This window comes from Crassostrea angulata, chromosome 3, assembly GCF_025612915.1.
Source record: "Crassostrea angulata isolate pt1a10 chromosome 3, ASM2561291v2, whole genome shotgun sequence".
Classification (NCBI taxonomy): domain Eukaryota; kingdom Metazoa; phylum Mollusca; class Bivalvia; order Ostreida; family Ostreidae; genus Magallana; species Magallana angulata.
This window is the reverse complement of record NC_069113.1, coordinates 38,648,479-38,670,895: the sequence shown is the minus strand read 5'-3', so window position 1 is coordinate 38,670,895 and position 22,417 is coordinate 38,648,479. Positions and strand designations below refer to the sequence as shown.

Below are 22,417 nucleotides of genomic sequence, written 5' to 3'. Positions count from 1 at the left end.
GTTTAGGGTTTGCTCTAAAGACGGTAAGCTTTTTTTTTAAAAAGCTAAACTTGTCACATTAATAACATCATCAACAGACCCATTCTTTGCTGTTTTTTTTAATAATGTTAACAACACATCGCGTGTCCATATTAACATATATGTCTTTCCAAAAAGAATCCTTTAACTAAAGGAACTCAAATGTAAATATATGTCAGGAAAATCACAAAAGGTCTAAAAGTTCTTTACCATGAATGCGTCGGGTTACGTATTTAACCCGCAAAATTGTTACGATCTTTAGGTGCAGCAAAATTGTGAAAACTTCAATATTTGGAAATTGAACTCAAGTTGCAGCAAAGTAAGACATAAAGCAGTCTAAATTATACCGGTACGTATAATCTTTAAACTTTGACTGGTTTCCCACATGGATACACACTAAATACTTCTACGTGCATGTTCATTTGTCACAATCAATTCAAAATGATTAACTTTAACAATAATCAAAATCAGTTTAACAAGAGTACATAGGTAATCAAAGATTACAAAGCTCTCCAAGACGAGGCATCACCTTTATGCAACAACCTTTATCATATTATATGAAAATCATAGTTAAAGGTCTTGGATATTCATTGATATTCTAGTGTGGTTTGACACAATATCGTATATCATATGTTGAAATATTGTCAGGTGCGTTATTATCTAAGATTCAATGTCAAGTGAATCATTATTATAAGATGCACGATCCATACACGTTTCTTGAAGGATTAGTAATAGCTGAGATATGATCATCACAGGGCACCTGCTAAAAAAACTGTAATAAACTCCAAAATCCTTCATCTCCTCAAGCATGCAAAACATCTGGCTTAGATTCAGCATTTAAGACTGTTAGGTACATCAATATCCGAAGGCGAACTATTGTTGCAAGTTAAGTAAAGCTAGGACCAGTAGTTACTTAGAAATAGCTATCAAAGTGCACCTGCTCCAAATCCCTTTACTACTCCAGCATGTAAAATTCATGGCCCAGATTCAGCAGCCATGCCTTACTAGTCTATTAGTAGGTCAAGATGCATCATCCATGAAAGTTTGGTGAAGATTGAAACTTAGATACAGGACCAACAAGAGGAACTGTGAGCAAGCTCACAAATAATACCCCTACAAAGAAAGAATCATAATTCAAGTATTTTTTCAATTAAAGAAAATAGTGGATGGTATCTATTTCACTGTTCACATTCTATAAATAACAACTGCTATATGTTTTCAAAATTATCAATGCTCATGCGAGTACACGAACCAATTTCTATTCTTTAAATTCCATTTTATTTCAACTAAACTGTTAATGCATAAAGACATTTGTATTCTTATGATAACAAAACATGACTAGAATCAAACGATAATCCTTATGTCAATCAACCATGAAAGGTTTTCAAATTTTGGTATACCGAGCCCGTTTTTTTCCAAAAAAAAATTTCTCAATTAAAAAAATAAAATACATCGGGACACGCCAGTTTCTCAGACGCGGGCGGGGATGAGAATCAAAAGATTAATTTAATGTTGCCTGACACGGACAAGCTTTCTGTCAAATGTTAGCTTCGAATCATTTCCAATAATACAGAACATGACACAGGCAGGAATTAAGCATTTTTAACAAGGACCTTGAACTTTTCCAAATGACCTTTGGTCAAGGTCATGATACTTTCATCGCATAAGCAATCTTCTAATGTTTCTCTAGGAGAAACATATGGATTGGACATGAAATTTGCAGTCATAAGCAATCTTTGTGTGAAGTAGGAACTTCTAATGTTTTTCTGTAAGAGAGATATGGACTGCACACGAATTTTGCACTTTTTTCTGCCAATAATCCCGACCTTATCCAAAGGACCTTGGGTCAAGATCGTCACCCTTAGGTCATAAGCAATCTTTGTATGAAGTAAGTAAGAACTCTCAATATTTCTCCTTTAATTGTAATAAGATATGGACAGGACACGAATTTTGCATAGACAGACGGACGGAAGAACCAGGTGATTGCTATATACCCCCCCCCCCCCCAAAAAAAAAAAAAACTTCGTTAGCAGGGGGTATAAACACTTTAACAGGTCCGGATGCCGACGCCGGGGGTATAGCATATATATAGCTTAATCTTCCCCAGCTCCCGAGCTACGAGCAAATATTTAAGCCCATTTTTCGAAAGGTACATGATATACTTTTGTTTAAAGATTTAAAAACTCTTAGATTTAAGGCAAAAAGACACTACACCGCCATGCGTAGCCTATTTCCGAAGGCCTTACGAAATGCAACTATCACAAGATCCATGCGTAGCATTGTTCCCACATCCTTTAGACGTACAAGCACTCTCTCTCTCTCTCTCTCTCTCTCTCTCTGAGATTATCTAGTCCTAAAATTTGAGGTCCCGAATCGGAAATGGTATAAGCACGATAAAATCCGAACACAGCCAAAAGTTTCTCTTTTTATGATAATTAATAAAATCACGATTAATGATATAAAGAATATTGCCGTTAAATGACCTCTGGTCTTTTGTACTTTTACTGATAACAACATATTGTGTCATGTTGTGTTGGATAATTCCTTCATAATGTGTTGGTATTCCGGGCAAAACCTTTTTGCGTCGTCTTCGGAATTATCCGAGTTTATCGAAGATATTGGTCGTTTTCTGCACTTCATTGATCCCTGTGATGATAAAGACGGTTTCAGCGACTCCTGGGTTTGTGACGATTTCAGCGACTCCTCCAATGTTAATATAGGTGGACCCCAGATCTTGCAAATACTTTTTGCAATAGACTTTATAAAAGTGTTTAATTATTTCCACTTTCCACTGTGTCGTAGCGTTTTGACTTGTCGGGGGTTCCAGGTAGAGGACGACGATAGAATGGCCCGTGGCCCTATAAATTATCAAGATATATTCGGAAATCCTCTTCTAAGCACCGATTACCTACAAATTTTAAAACAAACAAAACATTTTCAAATCAAATCAATTTTAAAACAATACATTGCTTAGATATATATGTAATTTAATAATGATCTCTGGCGTCGGAAGTTAACTGATAGTAGGGATAGAGTAGGGGGCTAAAGTTATCAGAAATAATGATAGATTAACCAAATAAACAAGCATTCTGAGAGTATTGCATAAGCAATACACGTCCCCTACCGGCTTGTATTATTCTATGAAAGCTTCGAAGCATACATCTATTTCATAATTATTATTAACGAGATATTATGCTTTAATCAGAAATAAAAGAACAGAGGAAATTCAAACTACTTTGTTGATATAGAAATTCAATAATAAATGGGTAAAATAATACTCTTTATTTTATCTCCTGTGATTTAGTATTTGCCGGTAGAAATTTGTGAAAACAATGCACTGTTATGCAGAATATCATTTCTTACCGTCTTCTGTACCCCGAATCAACAGACCAACCCGATAACGAACCCGATTGTAATTATACATAAAATCCTGTCGATTAAATTTACAACACAATGCTTGACACTATTTTACAGAACTTATTTGTTTGTTAGAAACAAGAAAAGGAATGGTACATGGTGAAACCGGTAGGGGACTAATAAATAAATGAAATGCCCAACTGTACGAAAAAAGGGGGTGCAAAGCCTCCCCTCCCCGTTTCCGACGCCTTTGATGATTATCTATTGAAATACAAGCTAGTGACACCACACTTTAATTGAATCAAATACACGCTAATACGAGGGTTGTCCCAAAATAATGTAGACAGGACACATAATTTATAATCTGTTCACTGCAATTTCATTAAACTTCTGTATTTTCTTCAATGACCCTTTGGCAAACAATGTTGAAAAGTTCAAATCTGTTCTTTATTTATTTCTCGAGAAAATTAATAATTAGTAACAACAAGTTTTGTCAGGCGGCGCAATGTGCGACGTCGAAAAATTTCAGTTTTACGTTGTTGCTAAACCCTCCATATCGTTTACGATAACACTTACGTTTTATTTCCGAAAATGTCTTAGAAAAAATATTATCTTTGAACATGTACCCTGCGTGCACGTTCAATATATATTTCTAGTTTTGTTTTGTTTTTTTTTAAATATTTTTTTTAAGTACAAACGATCTGTCGGCTCCAAACTTGCCCCGTATTACTTGTTGTCTAACGTCCGTCTTACCGAAATGTGTCTTTCAACATTTTGATGTCCATTGATATCGTTCGGGGTTTCTTTTTCCACTTATTGTCATCATACTTGTTCAAATATTTTCAATGTTGTTTAACGACTTATTCACAAAACGCATTTCTCATCGATTTTGTTAACTTCATTTACTTCCAAAGCCGCTTAGGATTTATTTCATGGTCTTATCAAAATTGTATCAGTTACTGCTGCGCCGCCTTAAACGCTGACAACGACATTTTATTACCAGTTGACTTTTCAACTTGTCACAAAACGCGCTATAAAATATTTAAAAGTTTTGTTATAGCCAAAACATTTGCTGAATAAATAATAGAATTATTATCAAATATTAGTGTATGTTTTATTTGAATTTTTTCATTCGAAAAGTACTTTTCCGCCCAATTTTCAATTCATTATGTTAATTTTAACTTTTTGTTTTTGACATTGCGCCGCATGTCGAATTTCTGATCTAACATGCTTTCATTTCACTAATTTAATCTCAAACAATATTCGATTTTAAAACATTATTTGAATGCATATTTCTTCAACCCTTTGTGGCAAAAATTCTATCTTCCTTTGTCTTCGATTAACTGAAAAACGCCACTTGTCTACGCTATTTTGGGACAACCCTCGTACATACCAGGCTCATTGTAATGCTTCAAATTCTTCATCTGTACATTCATCAGCCCTAAACCGCCTCTGTAAGTTTTCGATGCTTCTTACAAGAAATTGAATAAACTGTTCATGAACATCGTTTTCAATGGAGAATTGTTCGCACTGCAATTTGTGGTGCTCATCACACAACCTTTATCCAAACAATTTACAAGAATAATAAAACGTGTGTGTTGTATTTGTTCACTGTTCTGTTTACCAGTTTACCAAAAACACCCTCTTGCCATAATTTCTCTTCGTCTTCCAGCCATATAGGATCAGCTTGGCGGATCTCAATGTTGTTCAAAATGATGATATGTGTACATATATATATATATATATATATATATATATATATATATATATATATATATATATAAAAAGGATGAAGTATCAAACATGAATAATGTACAGAATGAGTGATGGATGAATAGCACCTTCTTGGGGATGAACATGAATAAGCATACATACACATGCAAATAACAACAATGTAAAATGAAACAAAGTGTTCGACAACCACAGTACAGCTATAATGTCTGTAAGTATCTACAAATCAAACAGGTCTTCACTTTCTTTGACTCTTAATTTTCTGCCCATTTTCATGGAATTTGGTGATGGTGATTTCCTTCACTCTGCGATGATAGCCCTCCGTTTGAGTAGCTTCATCTACCATGATCTTGGATAGGACAGGATCCAGGTTGTCAGTTTGAATCCCAAACTCCACACTTTTCTTCGATTCGGTTTCTTCAACAACACCAAGGTTGGTTCGTTTAGACGAAAACACTGGATTGGGCGCTCTTCTTTTTCGAATCAATCTTCCTGAGAGTTTGATGGTAAAACTTCCATCTATTTTTCTGCAGGTTCAGTCTGAACCTCGCCGGGTTGAACTTCAGGGTCCACGTCCCAGTCACTGTCGTCTTCCTGATCATTACTTGTGTCCTTTTGTGTTGCGGAAGGGGCATCGGGATGCTTTGTCCGCATATGATTCTGCAGGTACTCCTTCTTCTTAAAGGATACATGACAGGCTTTGCACACCATCATACTGCTTGCACAGCTCAGCACATGTTCGGACCACGCGTCCTTACCATCCAATTCAACAAAACACACAGGACATATTTCCTTTGACCTCCGAGGGGTCGTCATACTACAATGTAAAATAAAAGCTTTCATAAAAATCGATGATGCATCCGAGTATGAACATTCCTTTATATGAATAAGTCTATCTATCCACTATACATAAAATTTGAATCATTACAATAAACAACAGAAATAATATGTACAAGATCTAATTGTTTTATTGAACAATTTAATCTGTCACATAATCTCTCATCCAGACTGGAGCACGTCTGTTGAGCTTGGACTCGAATTCCCCAGCTAGTTCATCTGTAACCTCTACCTTAGACTGACGCTCATCAATAACCTCTGACTCAAACTGAACGTAAGATGGGCTTTCCGTGTTGTTTTACAGAGGGGCCTGCAATTCGTCCTCTTCTTTCAATGTATAACCTGGTCTTTACCATTCCGACCACCTTTGTACAAAATTTCCGATAGTTTTGAGAGTATATTGAACGGTCCCGGCCAGTATGACGTGAACGTCGGTGAGCATCCAACTTTGCACTGAGTTAAGTACACGTATACGTTTTCTCCTTCCTTGAACTTCTTATAGGACATTTTGATGTCATGATAATGTTTCTGACGAAACATTGCGCCTTCTGCATGACGTCAGACTAAGGCGTGTGCTCTCTCCATCCGATCTTGCATTATCCAAACCCATTCACTTCTAGGTACTTCTTTCCAAAACGAAGGCATATCATACATGATATCTAGAGGCGTACCGATCTCCCTTCCTAACATAAGCATGTTAGGACTATAGCCAGTGGATTCATGTTGAGACGCCCTATAAGCCATCATCACAAACGGAATGCTTTCATTTCAATCTCGATGATTTTCATCCAGGTAGGCGCTCAACCATACCATCTGACTGCGGAACATTTTGAACGAAACAACACATTAAGGGGGCTGGGGGTGGCTGCCATTTTAGACAATATTGATCTCCTTTAAAAGAAGAGCTCCATATAAAGATAATGGAAAATGATAAAAATTAATAATAAAATATATGAAATTTTTCTTTATCAAATAGTAGTTGATAGCTTCAGAAATCGCATATAAAATTTTCAAATAAATCTGATGGTTGTTTTATATTATATTTTGACCCCCCAGCCTCCTTAAGTCGAACAGAAATTCATGTACTGTATAAAATCACAATGATATAGTTATTAAGCTATCTAGTACATTATAAATACACTGTATATCTATTCTACGTACCTGATAAATCATAAAAAACGCTGTGATCGGGAATACCAGCTACACGTGTTTACATCGTCTGACGAGCGCTTTTAGGACGCAGATTCACACCCATATGATAGATGTGTTATGGGCATTCTTCGTATATTCTGATTGTTCTAAACTTATGAGTGATTCGTAGTGATATTTTTCTTACGAAGTATTACATCAGCCGTATTTTTTGCTTAAACTGCTGTTTTCAGCATATTTTCTAAATAAAGAGGCGGGGCGTTTTTTAAGACGTCACATCTCATTATCCCTTCATGAGCATATCAAAACGATGTGTAGCCTTATCTGTCTTGCGAAGGCGGAGGGGGTGATGGTAGTCCCAGTATGGTCTGCACAGACATGGTACACAAGTCTGTTGGAACTTTTAGTAAATGTTCCTCGGATTATTCGAAAAGACCAGGACTGGCTGAAATTACCTTATTCCGAGAAGAAGCATTCGATGAAAATGACTTTGATGGCATGTCGAGTGTCTGGATCAAATATCAAGAAGAGGGAATTTCGCGAGACGTATTACAAATAATCAAAGAATCGTGAAGAGGATCTACTAGAAATCAGTATGCAACAGTCATAGGAATGGACGAGCTTCTATGGTAAAAGCAGTATTCATTTTTTCAACCAACTGTAAATGTTTTAGAATTCTTGTTAAAATTATACAAGGGAAATTTAATTTACAGTTGTATAAATACTGCCAGGTCGGCATTATCATGTTTTGTAAAGATCAATGGTACTGATGTTGGGAAACCCATAAGTCTCAAGATTCATGAAAGGTGTTTTTCAATTAAGGCCTACTATATCTTGATACAATGAGATTTGGGAATGTTGTTTTTGATTACATTAGAAGTATGAACTGCTATGAAATGTTATCTTTAAAACAGCTGACATTGAAACCTGCTTCATAAGTGGCACTAATTTCATCCTAAATAGTGCAATATAGATGTATTCATAATATATGTTTGTCAAATATGAATGTTGATGATTCAAAATATGTGATTTATTTAGGTAAGATTAAACAAACCAGACCTAGTTGTAAATCTTTTTATACGAGTTTACAAAGGTTTCCTGAAGAGGAAAATTTGTGCATTTTTAAGACTTTGTCAGAATATTTAAAAAAAACCCAGAAGGTATCAGAAATGGTTGTAATAAAGTTTTTTATTAGTCATTTGAAACCCCAAAAGCAAGTGAGGAAAAAAATGTATTTCGAGATGGATCAACACATTTCTGGATTTTGCTGAAATCAGTATCAATAAATTCTCGGCACATAGCACCAGAGCTGCTCCATCTTCAGCTGCAAGACGGAATGGTGTACCCATTACAGAAATTCAAAGAAAGCAGGATGGAGTTCTGAAAAAAAAACTTTCAAGTGTATCAAAAACCAAATAATGATGTATTTGTGTCTCTTTAGATATTTGTGGAAACATGCTTTATTAAAAAAGAAATAAACCAGTAATCAAGTTAATTGTTGTATATTTCAAACAAGACGGTGCATTTCAAAACCTTAAGTTCTGTAAGGAGAGGCTTGGTTGGTATTCACGTACTGGTTTATTTTGAAACAAATTGACACATCAATGCTTTAAAATCTCACGTGATTCCCTTAGAATGATGACGTTACAGAATTAGAAATTTAAACAATACTTACCTGTAAGTTGAGGTTTGATTGGAATTCTGTTTCGTCTTTTTTATACCAAGAGGATTACGTGCCCACACTTTTACGCCCTCCCATATTTATATGGACTGATTGGGTGTTTAATTGGTTTTGGTATTGATCAGCCAAGTTTTGATTTTAAAAACTGACCCGTCTGCGCAGATGCAATGCTTTTCTCCCGTAATCCCCTTGGTATAAAATGACGAAACAGAATTCCAATTCAAACTCAACTTAAGTAAGGCAACAGGTAAGTCTCGTTTAATTTTCTGATTATATATTGTGTTTCGGCTTTCCTGACCTTCAATAAGATTTCTTAATTTGTCATCGTTTACGACTGGCAACGTCACAGTCCATTAAAGTCGTAATATCCCCGCAATCAAAGTCCATTGAACAGCTGTCTGCAGCGACCGCATTCAAATCTTTGCAAAACTAAGATTTTGAAGACCAAAAATACATGATTTTCTCTCTCTATATATATTTTCTCATATCTACGATAAGGCAGTGTCGTCTATCTTTTCCGTTAGAAATCAAGAGAGCTCATGTCCATCTGGTCCTAGCCTAGCTGTGGTTAATCTAGACTGATTCAAAGTCTCACGCCATCTGCGGAATATGTGTAACAAGGGCACTGCAAAGCATCACCTCGCGAAATAAAAATATTGTGCGGTAAATGCTTATTTCGGAATAAATATGCAATTGAGGAGGCCAATAATTTAACTTGTTAAAAACCACTTTGAATTAAAATATTTCGTTTTTCCTATCCCATGCACAAGAGGTTGAAAAATTCCTCCCATTGCTAGACAAAACACACCACAAAGTGTTAAACTTTAGTAATATAGATAGGTCTTTTCACCTTTAAAGTGAAAGACCTTTTGTATTTTTATGTTAATTATTAGGTCTTTCCACCTTTCAGGTGAAAGACCTCTTGTTTTCTTTATGTATTTTTTCTTCTTTTTTTCTATTTACCTCGGGGTCACTTTTTTGTTATAAGGGTATAAGGGTTATTCAAACAATTTCAACTTTATGTACATGTAATTGCTCAATAAAAGTTATGGTACCAATTGACCCTGTGTCAAACATCACTCAAAACTCACAGAGTTATTGCCCTTTGAGAAGGAAATGCTTGTTATCTCTACTCCTCTGAAACCATAAGAGATATAGACTTGGAACTTTTACCAAAGTCTTAAGTACAATTTATTCATACCGAAAGGATCTGAGCCCCCCGCCCCCTTCTAGTAGTTATTGCCCCTGAAAGTATTTAAATTTCCATTAAATCACTTCTTACTTTTTTATTACTTATCATAGAGTCTTCGGACCACTTGGGATGGAAGCGTCTACCCTGGCCAAACAAAATGAAATAAAGGTCAATGTCATTTGGAGGTCTGTTAATTAATGAATTTTCATATCATTTGAAATTCAGAATTATATATTTTTATTTCAAAAGATATTCAAATAATGTTTTCATTATGTTATTTGCCATTAAAAATATGGTTCCAAATGACCCTTTGCTTGATAAGTCTCAGAACTTACCAAGTCGTTGCCCTTGTGTACGAAAAGCTTGTTATCGCTACTCCTCTGAAACCATAAGAGATAGACACTTGGAACTTTTACCAATGTCTATAGTACACTTAGAGGGTTCTTCAATTTATTCATACCGAAAGGATCTGAGCCCCCCGCCCCCTTCTAGTAGTTATTGTCCCTGAAAGTAATTAATTTTCTATAAAAAAAAAATCACTTCCAACGTTTTTATTATTTGTCATAGAGACTTCGGACCACTTAGGATGGAAGCGTCTACCTTGGCCAAACAAAATGACATAAAGGTCAAACGTCGAGGTCATTTGGTAATCCGTTAATTAATGAGTTTTTAGATCTCTATTGTTTAGGATGGTAGAAAAAAATGATAATGAATGTAGTAGGACTTCTTGAGACATTTCAAAACATAACCCTTTAGCCCCTACCTTGAAACAATTATAGAGTTATTGCCCCTATTGTACAAAATGGTTGTTATCGCTACTTCTCTGACCGTTTGAGGTAGACACTTCAAACTTTTACTAATGTATTCAGTACATTTAGGTGCTCCTTCAATCTATTCATGCCGAAAGGGCCCGAGGCCTCCTTCTAGCAGTTATAGCCCCTGAAAGTTTCTTAATTTTGTTAAAATCATTTACAAATTTTGAATCTTACATCGTAGGGCCATCAAACCACTTTGAATTGAAATGTTAACCTTTATCAGTCAATATGACATAGAGGTCAAAGGTCAAGGTAAAAAAAAAATTGCATATAAAAATTTTTACTTTTTTTTTTAATAAAGTAACGCAGAGAAAATGTTTTATTAATTATATTGAAACATAACATAAAGAAATAAGGAGGTGGAAAGACCTCTAATTGTTCGTGAACAATTAGTCTACTAGTTTTATAAATTCTCTTTATCCAGTGACATACGTTACGCATTTAGACAATTAGTGTCGGCAAATTTAAGTATCATATTGAAAATTTTGACGATATTCGTCAGAGTCTTTTCTGAATTATGAGACTGTTCTTCTCTACGTAATTCCTTAAATATAGCCCGAAATTCGGCTCAGACGGCTGCTTTGTTTCTAATACTCCATGAAAATGCCTTATTTTTATAACATATATATCTTGGAACACCATTAGTAATACATATTCATGTTGAAGTTGCATTATGCTTTTGGAGTATTTGTAGATGTAATCTCCAACATGTAATACCCTATCTAAATCAATTGCATGTCTTACATTTGCACTCAAAGGTTTTGATAGTGTGTGCATGAAAAAACTCAAACAACAAAGTACACACTGTCTTCATCGTGAATCATTACTAAAAATATCTTGTCCTTGATGCAAATTACCCTGCCGAGGAAAGTTCATAGTAGTGGGGTAAGGGGCAATATTTTTTCTTCATCACCACAAAGCACTTACAGTATTTAATTAACAGAGTAATTCTTTTTTACTTTGAATTCAACCAATTTGTTTATATAAACCGAAAAGAAGAAGCTGAAAATTTGCTTCTGAAATTGTGGATCTTTCTAATATGACACCCAATTCTACATTTCCAAGTGTTTAAATCTTCACCCACCTTGTTCTAAATTGGTAAACAATGTGTTGCAAAGTGTGTTATAACGCCAATAATTTTTAATGTACAAAATGATCTCGAGTTCTCCAAGCGTAAATAAATGAATTTAATCTCCAAGTAACAATAATAAATTATTTCTCCTAGTAACAATAACGGAATTCAAACTCCAAGTAACGACTAGATTTTAACCCGTGCATGCACGGGTTGACATTGCGGACATTTTACGAGATAGATTCATCGACACACCGTATTGTTGACATTTACATAACCACTACAATAATGCTATTAATTTCACTACACTCTGCTAATAATCTAACTGTGTCTCGGGACAGGCCTTCGCCACAGTTAAAATTGCTCCCATATACCCGTAATGTAGCAAAAATTTGCAGAATCGCTCCGAAACGATTTTTGAGAAAATTAATAAAATAACAGTCAAATAATTCATAACAAACCATTTTGAGCCTGTAAATACCTTTCATCTAAAAATTTAATTCATATCAATGAAGAATTCAACACTTTTTCACCAACTTTTCTTACTCGCTTCGAAATGACACACCACGTTGACATTCGAAACTCTCGGGAATTTTCATATTAAATGCACTGAGTAAGAGTAATCTCCCGTATTTTCTTTGATAAACAGAATAAATGAAAAATTTTCAATAAAAATTTACACGTACATGTATTTGTAATATCCATGCAAATGTGATATTGTGGAAACATAAACTAAAGAGCCTCTCGTGATTTAGCGTAAATGTAATGCGGGCAAGATTGTAAAATCCAAATAATCCTGATAATTTCCGAATTTTTTAAAGGAGTTTTCGTTGATTATTAATAAGCGAGGCTTAATTGAGAAAAAATAAAAATAAATTGGTATTTTTCAAGTTCCAATGATGTTTAAAAATATAAAACATAGATAGCACTTTTCGATTTCTCGGTATTAAAGCCCAAAAGTTCCGAGTCTTTTTTTTTTAATATAGTAGTATAGATAATGAATTTAATCTCCAATTAACATTGAGCGTTATTCTGATCTCCAAGACAGAAACAGTATAAGTAAATATAGCAATTGCACGAACATGACACTAACGACAGAGTAACGGTCGACAGTAAAACAAACTCATCAGTGACTGGGTGTTTATTCAGATTATTTTATTTTAGCGAAAAAAATGTATTTTAAAATCTAAATATTTTTTCTAGAGTCAAAGAGTACATTAAAATAAAACACAGGGTACACGATTAGCTTTGCAGTCTAGCAAATTCTTAACAAATATCAAAAAATACAAACCGTTATAAAACTGTCCAAAGTTAAATAAGGTGCAAAACAAATTACTGGGAGTTGATTTTAATCAACTCTCCTATGAAGTTACTCTGACAAACCGAAAGTGAAACAGTGTTTGGACCAAAGCATAACTCATCGCCGCTGACAAGAATTAGTTCTTGAGAATAATTGATAAATTCGAAATAATGTATGCTAAAGCATTGTTTTCAAGGAAACATATTTATAAATACCTTGAAAATAGTCAGATTTTAAATGGTACGAACAATATAGATATTTTTTGTAGTTGTATGTATTCTTACGCCAGAGTTCAATATAGTTTCGTTCAACTCGACGCTCGGCTGTCTCCGTAAATCTCTGACAAGCAGAGAGTCTCTCTTGCTTGTCAGGGATTAACGGCGAGAGCCGAGCGTTTGGATGAACGAGACGAAAGTTCAATATTGCTTGGATCCATAAATTTTCCAGAAATATTTCTATCACTGATATATAGTTTGATTGAATTTATTCTATTTTTGAATATTACTTATCATGATTCATATGGGGTTTTATCAACATTCTTGTCCGAAAATAAATATTATAAAAAATGTGCATAATTCAAATACAGATTAGAAACTACCTGTACTTATGCAAAATAACATATCATTGATTTTAAGATAAATTAACATCGATAAAATCATCTCCCGTCAGTTCTCCGGGACTTTAATTATAAGATGCAATGACTTACTGTAGTAAAGTTTTGACGATCTCCACTGCTCAGCTTGAAAACTTCTCGTGATTCTGTTTACTCAACAGCTTCCCGCGAAAAAAAGTCAGGTGACTTATCGTGAAAGTTAATTTGTTCGTAATATTATTCTGCGGGTGTTTCAATATCAGTTACATTAGCTCAGAGTTTTTGGATTGTTTTAAGTTGTCAATGAAAAAAATACTACGCTAACGAAGTAGAAAATTTTAATAAAAAAAATAACGTTTCCTTCGGATTGTTTCATACTTAAAACAAAGTTGAGGTCAAAACAATCAGCAGATCTTTTGTGGAAACAATGCAGACATAAATATTCCAACGGCTCAGGCTGTGTAAGCAGTGATCATTTTGGTCATATTAAGTGATTACGGGCCGCCAGGAGGCGGTCCGTTATTTGATATACATTTAGAAAGTGTTCCTGCGTTTCTGCGGGATAGTTTTTTTTTTTTTTTTTTTTAGAATTAATATTATATTTATTACTATTTGTATTAAAAGTAAATTTTCATGTATAAATTAAAAGTAAATGTTAAATGGCTTTTTTTTTTATATTTCTTCTCGTATAGTAGATAATGCCTGTCTGCTTTTTATCGAGACTATAATCTATTCGGAACTTTTCGGAGTTTTTTCATTGTTTTCAAGGCACTGTATCGGGATCGGTATTCACTATTTTTCACCAAGGCAATTTTTTCCCGCGCTTCCTGTGGTACTTTTGGAGGAAGACTGTGATCTTACGATTCACAACGCACGTGGTTGCGGTTTCCACAAGCAGGAAAAATGGTGAGAAGTTTGTTAGCAAATTGCCATCAAGGCTGTGTCGAATTCCAACCTTATAATGGTGTACAATGTACTGCGATAGCTTTAGTTGCTCTGCTCATGTTTGTTAAACATATGCCTGATTTATCAGAATTATCTCCCAGTGATTTGAATCAAACTGTTGCGAACGGTACACATTTTTATGGTCATATTTTGTCCTCTGGTCGTGAGTATGGATATTTATCTCACAGAGATTTACCACCAACATTTTACTCGTGGAACGGGTTACCTGGTGAGATAGAGTATTTTTTTGACAGATATTATGGCGTTGTTAATGGCGTTGTTAATGTAGATGCTGGTGAAATGTCATTTGAACATGCTTTCTTAGAGGCTAATGGAATAACAAGTTTTCATTTGGTTACTTTTGGTGGAAATACTGTGGCAGTTTATAGTAATATATGTGACAACACTGTTTATGTTTTTGACTCGCATCAAAGAGATTCTTTAGGTTTTCCTAATGAAAATGGGAATGCTGTCATGCTTCAGTTTGAAAATTTTGAAGAATTTTTCCAATATGTAACAACGTTGTTTAGCAATATGAGGTATGAAATAACTCCGTTGCTTTTTCCTTGGTACAATTTTGATTGTAGTACAATTGTGACAAATTCAAGAAGTTCTTTTCTCTCAAATGAAGATGAAGTGATTAACTTGTGTGAAAAGCAAAAAGAAAGGCAATATGGATATGCATGCAACAAAACAAATTCTGATTTTTCCAGTTTTAGTAGTACATGTAGTAGTAATAAAAATTTTCATACTTATTGTAAATCAAGCGAAAAAATTTGTTCGATAAAGAAAAAAAAGAGAAAGCAAGTTGCACATGAAGTTCATGTTCCTCAAAATTACTTTCATGAAAATGTGTCTTTTGAAAATAGTGAAAGATCTGCGCACAATTTGATACTGAAAGACTTGAATAGCAGTGGTGGCAGTATTAACAGTTTTGATAATGTTTCATGTTTTTTTACAATATCAGATCATTCAGATGCATATCCTACAAGACTTGATATTAATTATTTGCATGATGAAAATCATGTACAAGCTTATGAGAGTAGAATAAGAGAATGTCCAATTTTTTCATGTGCTTGTTGTGACAGATTTTTATTTCAGAACCAAACTCACAGTTTTAAGAATGCAGAGCTAAAAAACTTCACACATATAACAACTAATGGAAGTGATGTGTTGTGTCAAACTTGTCATTCTTTAATAAAGAAAAAAGAAGTTCCATATTTATGCACGGAAGCTAATTGCTTGAAAACATTTGAAATTCCTTCAGAACTGAGAACTTTGTCATTAATTGAAAAAAGATTAATTGCACTGATTCAGATATTTATGACAGTCATTATTTTACCAGGGGGTCAAATGGCTGAAAAAGGGTTAATTCTAAATTTGCCAACAAATGTGCAAGTTATTGCAAATCAACTACCCGAAGGTATTAATGATGGATGTTTTTTTGCTGTAAATTTTGAACACAAAGGTTATGTGGAATCTGAAAAATTTAAATATTTTGTTTCCCCCCAAAAAGTTAAAAAGGCACTTTTATGGTTGAAAAGAAATAACTTGCTGTATGAACACATTGCTATTTCTGAAGAAAATGAAGAATTATTGACAGATACAGAAATGGATTTTCAAGATTTTGATATGGAAAGTGCTACCCTTACACCAATAAATAGTACAATGCCTAACGACATTTCTGTAATCGGAAATGAGGGCATTATTAATGTACCTCATATTTCAGAAAAACCTGTAAGGGTGTACGAAATGGAAAGTGGTGAGGAAATGGCATTTCCATGGCTATTCCCATATGGTAAAAATGGTTTAAATTACAATAGACCTATGAAAATTTCAAAGTCCATGTATTTTAAATATAGGTTATATAACAAAAATGGAAATTTTAGGAAAGATTTGACTTATCTGTTACATTCTGCTGTCTCATATGATCTTGCCTGTCTGAAATCAGAGATAAATATAAACATGCGAATAAAGAAGGGTCAAAATAATGCTGTGTCTGTGAATGCATGTGACATTAAAAATTTGCAGAATAATGCAGAGTTAAAAGAAAATTCTTACATGTTCATGAAAAATATTCGTGGAACCGTGGCTTATTTCAGAAACCAGCTGTATAATTTACTGGCGATGTTTCGATGTTTAGGTCCACCAACACTTTTCATGACCTTATCAGCAGATGATTTGCATTGGCCAGAATTGGGAATGATGTTACATAATATTGATTTTGATGAAGCTAAACAATGGAATAGTTTTGGAAGTGGTATGAGAAGTGATCCTTTAATGACTGCAATACACTTTGAGCGCAGATTCAAGTCTTTAATGAAATATGTAATTCAGAGTGAAAAATATCCTTTAGGTAAAGTTCTTGATTACTTTGCAAGAGTAGAATTTCAAAATAGGGGAAGCCCACACATTCATATGTTTTTATGGATTGAAGATGTACCCAATGAAATTTCAAATTTAACAATTCCAACACTGGTTCGTTATATAGATAAAACAATATGTTCTGTTATTCCCAACTGTGAGCATGATGCTGAACTGTTTCAATTAGTGACTACATTACAAAGTCATTCTCATACTTCTTATTGCAGTAAAGGATTTAAGTCTTGTTGTAGATTTGGTTTTCCAAAACGAGAATGTGAAAAAACTTTTGTTGTTGGAAATATAAATTTGTCAGATAAAAATAAAGGAAAGTTTTACACAACAAAAAGAACAAGTAAAGATGTGATGATAAATTCATACAATCCTGATATATTAAGACACTGGAGAGCAAATATGGATATCCAGATGATTTGTAATGCTGAGGGTGCAGCATATTATGTGTGTAGCTATATTTGCAAGTCAGAGCCGGATGAGTTAAAAAATGCACTGGGTCAACTAATTCACAATGTCTTTAGAGAAAATCCTATTCCACGGCATGAGCGGTTGTTGAAAATAGGACTCACAGTTTTGCGCCATAGACGATTGAGTTCCCAAGAAGCTGCTTACAGATTAAGCAATTTGAATTTGATTCATGTAACCAGGTGTTTTGTTTATCTGAATACAAGGCAACCAAGCAAAAGATACAGAATTTTGAAAAGTAGAAAAGAAATTGAAATTCTTGATGACAATTCTACAGAAGTGTTTCAAACAAATATTATTGATTATTATCATTGTCGTCCTGTGGAATTAAGTGATATTTGTTTATTCAAATTTTGTTCCTGGTACAAGAAATGTAGCAATGAAATGCCTAAGAGAGTTTCTCTGTCTCGTATATATATTGAAAAGTATGATGTGGTTATGAAGAAATGCAAGAAACCAAGTGTTGTACGATTTCCACATTTTCCTCCATCTTCAGATGATCATTTTTATTCAATGTTACTTTTATTATTGCCACACAAATCTGAAAATGAGCTTGTTGTTCCCTATTCCAACCCTAGAGAAGCATTCATTAACAAGAGACAGTTGTTCAATACAAGCATTGATTTCATTAACTTTTCATTCACGGAACAAATCGAAAATACAATACGGAAGCTGAAATTGATGTCAGAGTTGTCTTGTAACTCTTCTTCTGAAAACACCAAAAATGACACTTTGTTTTCTTTGAATAATGATCTTGTATTAGAAAAATTATTCTTTGCTGATGTGAATGAATCTGCGTCTTTAAATACAAGTAAAAATGCAACAGAAATATTTGATGATGATTTGCATATGCACAGTTTTTCATGTTTAATGTCAATTGTTGAATTTCGAGAAAGTGTGAAAAGGTTGACACCATCCCAGTTGGAGGCATTTTGTTTTGTGAAATCTAAATTTGAAAAAAATGAGTTGCCATTTCATTTATTTTTAACAGGTGGAGCTGGTGTTGGTAAAACCTTTACTACAAAAGTTATTATTGCATACATCCAATTATTTTGTGCAAGAGTTTTAAATTCGAATTGTGTTCTTGTATGTGCTCCAACTGGAACTGCTGCAAATAATATAAATGGTCGTACGATTCATTCATTGTTACGAGTTCCTGTGGCACAGTTTTTGAATTATGCTGGTTTGTCTAGTTACACATTGAAACAAGTACGTAAAGAATTTGAAAATGTCCATTCAGTTGTCATTGATGAAGTAAGTATGGTCAGTGGTGACATGTTAACATTTATTAGCAGGCGTTTGTCAGAAATAAAAGATTGTGACCTTCCATTTGGGGGATGCAATATAATTGCTGTTGGAGATTTTTTTCAGTTGCGACCTGTGAAAGGAAATTTTGCATTCAAGAATGAGTTACTTTGGCATTTATTTCAACCAATGTTTTTAAAGGAAAATAACAGACAAAATTCTGATTTATCATATTATTTCCTTTTGAATAGAGTACGTATTGGTATGCCTCTAGAAAATGATATATCCTTTCTGAAAAGTAGATTACAATATGATGAAACCAAGTTTTCTAAATTTTTACATATTTATCCCACAAGACAGCAAGTAGAAATGTATAACAATAATCAGCTTAGTAAATTGGCAAATACTATCAGAATCTATGCAGATCATTTTTATGCATCAGAGGATGATAATTTCATGGGACAAGTTTTAAGTGATCATATTCCTTCTGATGATACTATTGCTGGAGGGTTAAGAAACTTGTTGATGGTGTCTGTTGGAGCAAGAGTAATGCTTATGAGGAATATTAAAACTGAAAATGGTTTGGTTAATGGAGCTATTGGAACAATTGTGAATATTATTTTTTCAAGTGAAAACAATAAGCCATCATGTATATATGTGAAGTTTGATGATCCTAAAATTGGAAGAGTAATGATGAAACAAGAATCCTCTCTTCATAGTCCAGTTGCAATAGAACCATATGAGCATAAGTTTGTTTACAGAGGTAGACATGTTATACGTTCACAGTTTCCTTTAATGTTATCTTGGGCGTGCACAATTCACAAAGTCCAGGGAATTTCTTTGAACTCAGCAGTTATTGATTTAGGTAGTACTGTGTTTGAATTTGGTATGGCATATGTTGCACTAAGCAGGGTAACTTCTAGCACAGGCTTGATTTTGATCAACTTTGATCCATCAAAAATAAAAGCTTCAGAAGATGTTATTGTGGAATATGAAAGGCTGAAGAATATTAATAAATAAATGGTTATTGTAAGTTTCAGTCATAACACTTTAAACAATGTTGAATTTAAGTTATTTGAAGTACATGTATTGTCATTTTTATTATTGAATTACATGAAAATTGCAAAACTTTAGTGGAATCATTTTAATTAATTGGGTACAATATTTGTGAATAACCATAAATTTTTAAAAAACATTTTCACTTTACAAATATTAGTTTTTCGAACAGAATTAAAATTGGGTTTTCAGAACTTTGCAGAAATTTTGTGATTATAAACATAGCATATATTAATTTTGTGTCAAATAATGCACTTTTGCATTTGCTGGTAAATGATTGAAGTCTGATTTATTAGGTTAAGATACATATATAGTGAGCTGGAATTTGTTGTTCTCGTTTGTAAAAAATGTTATAATTTCTCTCTAGTCTCAAGAATCTTCAGATGAAACATTGACAGTTACGTTAAAGGTTTTGAAGAAATCAAAAGAACTTCAATCCTATTGCAACAAAACCTCAAACAGAACCATGCACTTTTTCAACGTAATTGGTGGGAATGGCACAGAAACATACAAAATTAGAATCTATCAAAAGGCAAGGTTTGACATGATCAAGGAGGGAATGAGCTTTAAATTCCAAAATGCACTGAAGAAAACTGGGAACGAACTATGGATAACATCAAGAAGTATTATTGCATATGCAGCATCAGTGGAAACCAGTGAAGACATACAGGTACCAAATTTACCTGAGAATGCACCACAACAAGGAGAGCGAAAACTGCTTAAGGATGCTTTGCAGTCACCAGACAAATCGGAAGTTACTGGGAAGATATTCAAGGTAATAAAAACAATACCATATTGATTCCATTACTAACAAACCTAACCAAATTGCACAATTGTTTTTTTTATTGAAAACAATCTGTATATTTTCACTATTTTGATACAAAAAATATTTGCATATAAGAATTCTCTACAATGCTTTAACAAAGCATGTATACCTAAAGAATTCAAAGTGTACTTATATATATTTTAAGAATTAATTCTGAACTTTTTATATTTTAGGTTTCACCATTGAAGTATCGTCAGGAAGGTAGTTTAGCAGTGAAATCAATCATGATCAAAGACACCAGCAGTGTCGCCAAAGTTTGCTTATTCAACAAGAATGCTTTGAGTCCATTTAATGTTGGGGACACTGTTAAAGTCACAAATGTTTACCCAAAAGTGTTTCAAACAAGAAAACAGCTAACAACTTGCCCAACATCTTCCTGTGAGGTAATCTTAATAATAATGTCATAAATTAAACAGATATTTATATAATTACTTCTTTTTTTTTTAAACCTGAATTTAATAAGTTCTGTTTTTATCCTTAAGTTTGTTGCTGACAACAAAGTAAACCTTAGTGATGAAGATTTTGGTTTTGCGAACCTTGATCCAGATTTTTCGGAAGAACTGGAAAATACAACACCTGAAGAAATTGTTCTTACTGACTTCACTGATGTTGATGTTTACATCTGTTGTGACAACGCAGGTAAATTGATGAGAATTTTACAGGAAGTTTCAATATAATAAATAAGGATTTTAATGAAATAAACTAACTCTCTGTGAAAAATGTGTACCACATAGCAAAACGAGATAAATTCTGGTAAAATAATTTTATTTATGGATTTTTTCAGCTTGTCGACAAAAAAAATATGTAGAAGGAGAGTGCCCAGTATGCCAAAGGACCAGCAGCTCCAGTAAAACATTTCGTGTAAATTTTCTGTTCAAGCGAGGAGAGAAAAAAGATCTCAAGACAACTGTATTTAAAAGCATGCTTGAAATTATTTTACAAGAAGAGTTGATAGTTGATGACAAAGAGGAGCTGATTCAAATGTTGATCATGAGGCTACCTATCAGATTTAAATCTTGCGTTAGTGCAAATAACATGTTTTACAATGTTGAAAAGTAAATAGAAAATCAACATTGAACGCCAGAAACAAATTATGAATGTTTGGGGTTTTTTTTGCAACTGGATTTTTTAAATGATATAATTTTTTTATGATTTAATTCATAGCTTGCAATGTTAGAATGCCACTCATTTATGAGCAAGTTTTTTTATTGTCAGTACTACGAAGTAGTTTTTTGTGCTAGAAAGTGGCCATTATTTTTTATTTCAAAACAGTATGCTGTAGTACACGATTTCCATGTTTTGGTCATTAAGTATCTTAAGGTATCATATCACCATTAAATACCAGTAACCAAAAATGCATGTTCAAAACTGTTTTTATATTGCAACTGCATTTTTTAGCTGATGATTTCATTCATAGCTTGCATTGTTAATGTCTTTTTGCAACTTATTATAGATTAGGGTTGAGTTTTTTTACTGTTCTAGAAAATAGTCTTTTGTAAGAGAAAGTGGTTACATTTCGTGTAAATTTTCTGTTCAAGCGAGGAGAGAAAAAAGATCTCAAGACATCTGTATTTAAAAGCATGCTTGAAATTATTTTACAAGAAGAGTTGATAGTTGATGACAAAGAGGAGCTGATTCAAATGTTGATCATGAGGCTACCTATCAGATTTAAATCTTGCGTTAGTGCAAATAACATGTTTTACAATGTTGAAAAGTAAATAGAAAATCAACATTGAACACCAGAAAATAATTATGAATGT

The 22,417-nt window shown here is 33.6% G+C and overlaps 1 protein-coding gene across 1 annotated transcript; it reads left to right on the top strand.

Moving 5' to 3' along the window:
- Positions 1–14,573: 14,573 nt before the first annotated feature.
- LOC128175321 (uncharacterized) lies at positions 14,574–22,417 on the top strand. Its single transcript, XM_052840856.1, has 5 exons — positions 14,574–14,650; positions 20,199–20,606; positions 20,831–21,040; positions 21,140–21,296; positions 21,442–22,417. Exons 1-5 carry the CDS (start codon positions 14,648–14,650, stop codon positions 21,714–21,716), a joined length of 1,053 nt encoding a protein of 350 aa, XP_052696816.1. The 5' UTR covers positions 14,574–14,647; the 3' UTR covers positions 21,717–22,417.

Bases quoted from the DNA above. Each gene is read 5' to 3' on its own strand.
- LOC128175321 (XM_052840856.1), top strand. The intron at 21,041-21,139 runs GTAATCTTAATA...TTTATCCTTAAG, and splicing joins GCCCAACATCTTCCTGTGAG to TTTGTTGCTGACAACAAAGT. The intron at 21,297-21,441 runs GTAAATTGATGA...GGATTTTTTCAG, and splicing joins CATCTGTTGTGACAACGCAG to CTTGTCGACAAAAAAAATAT.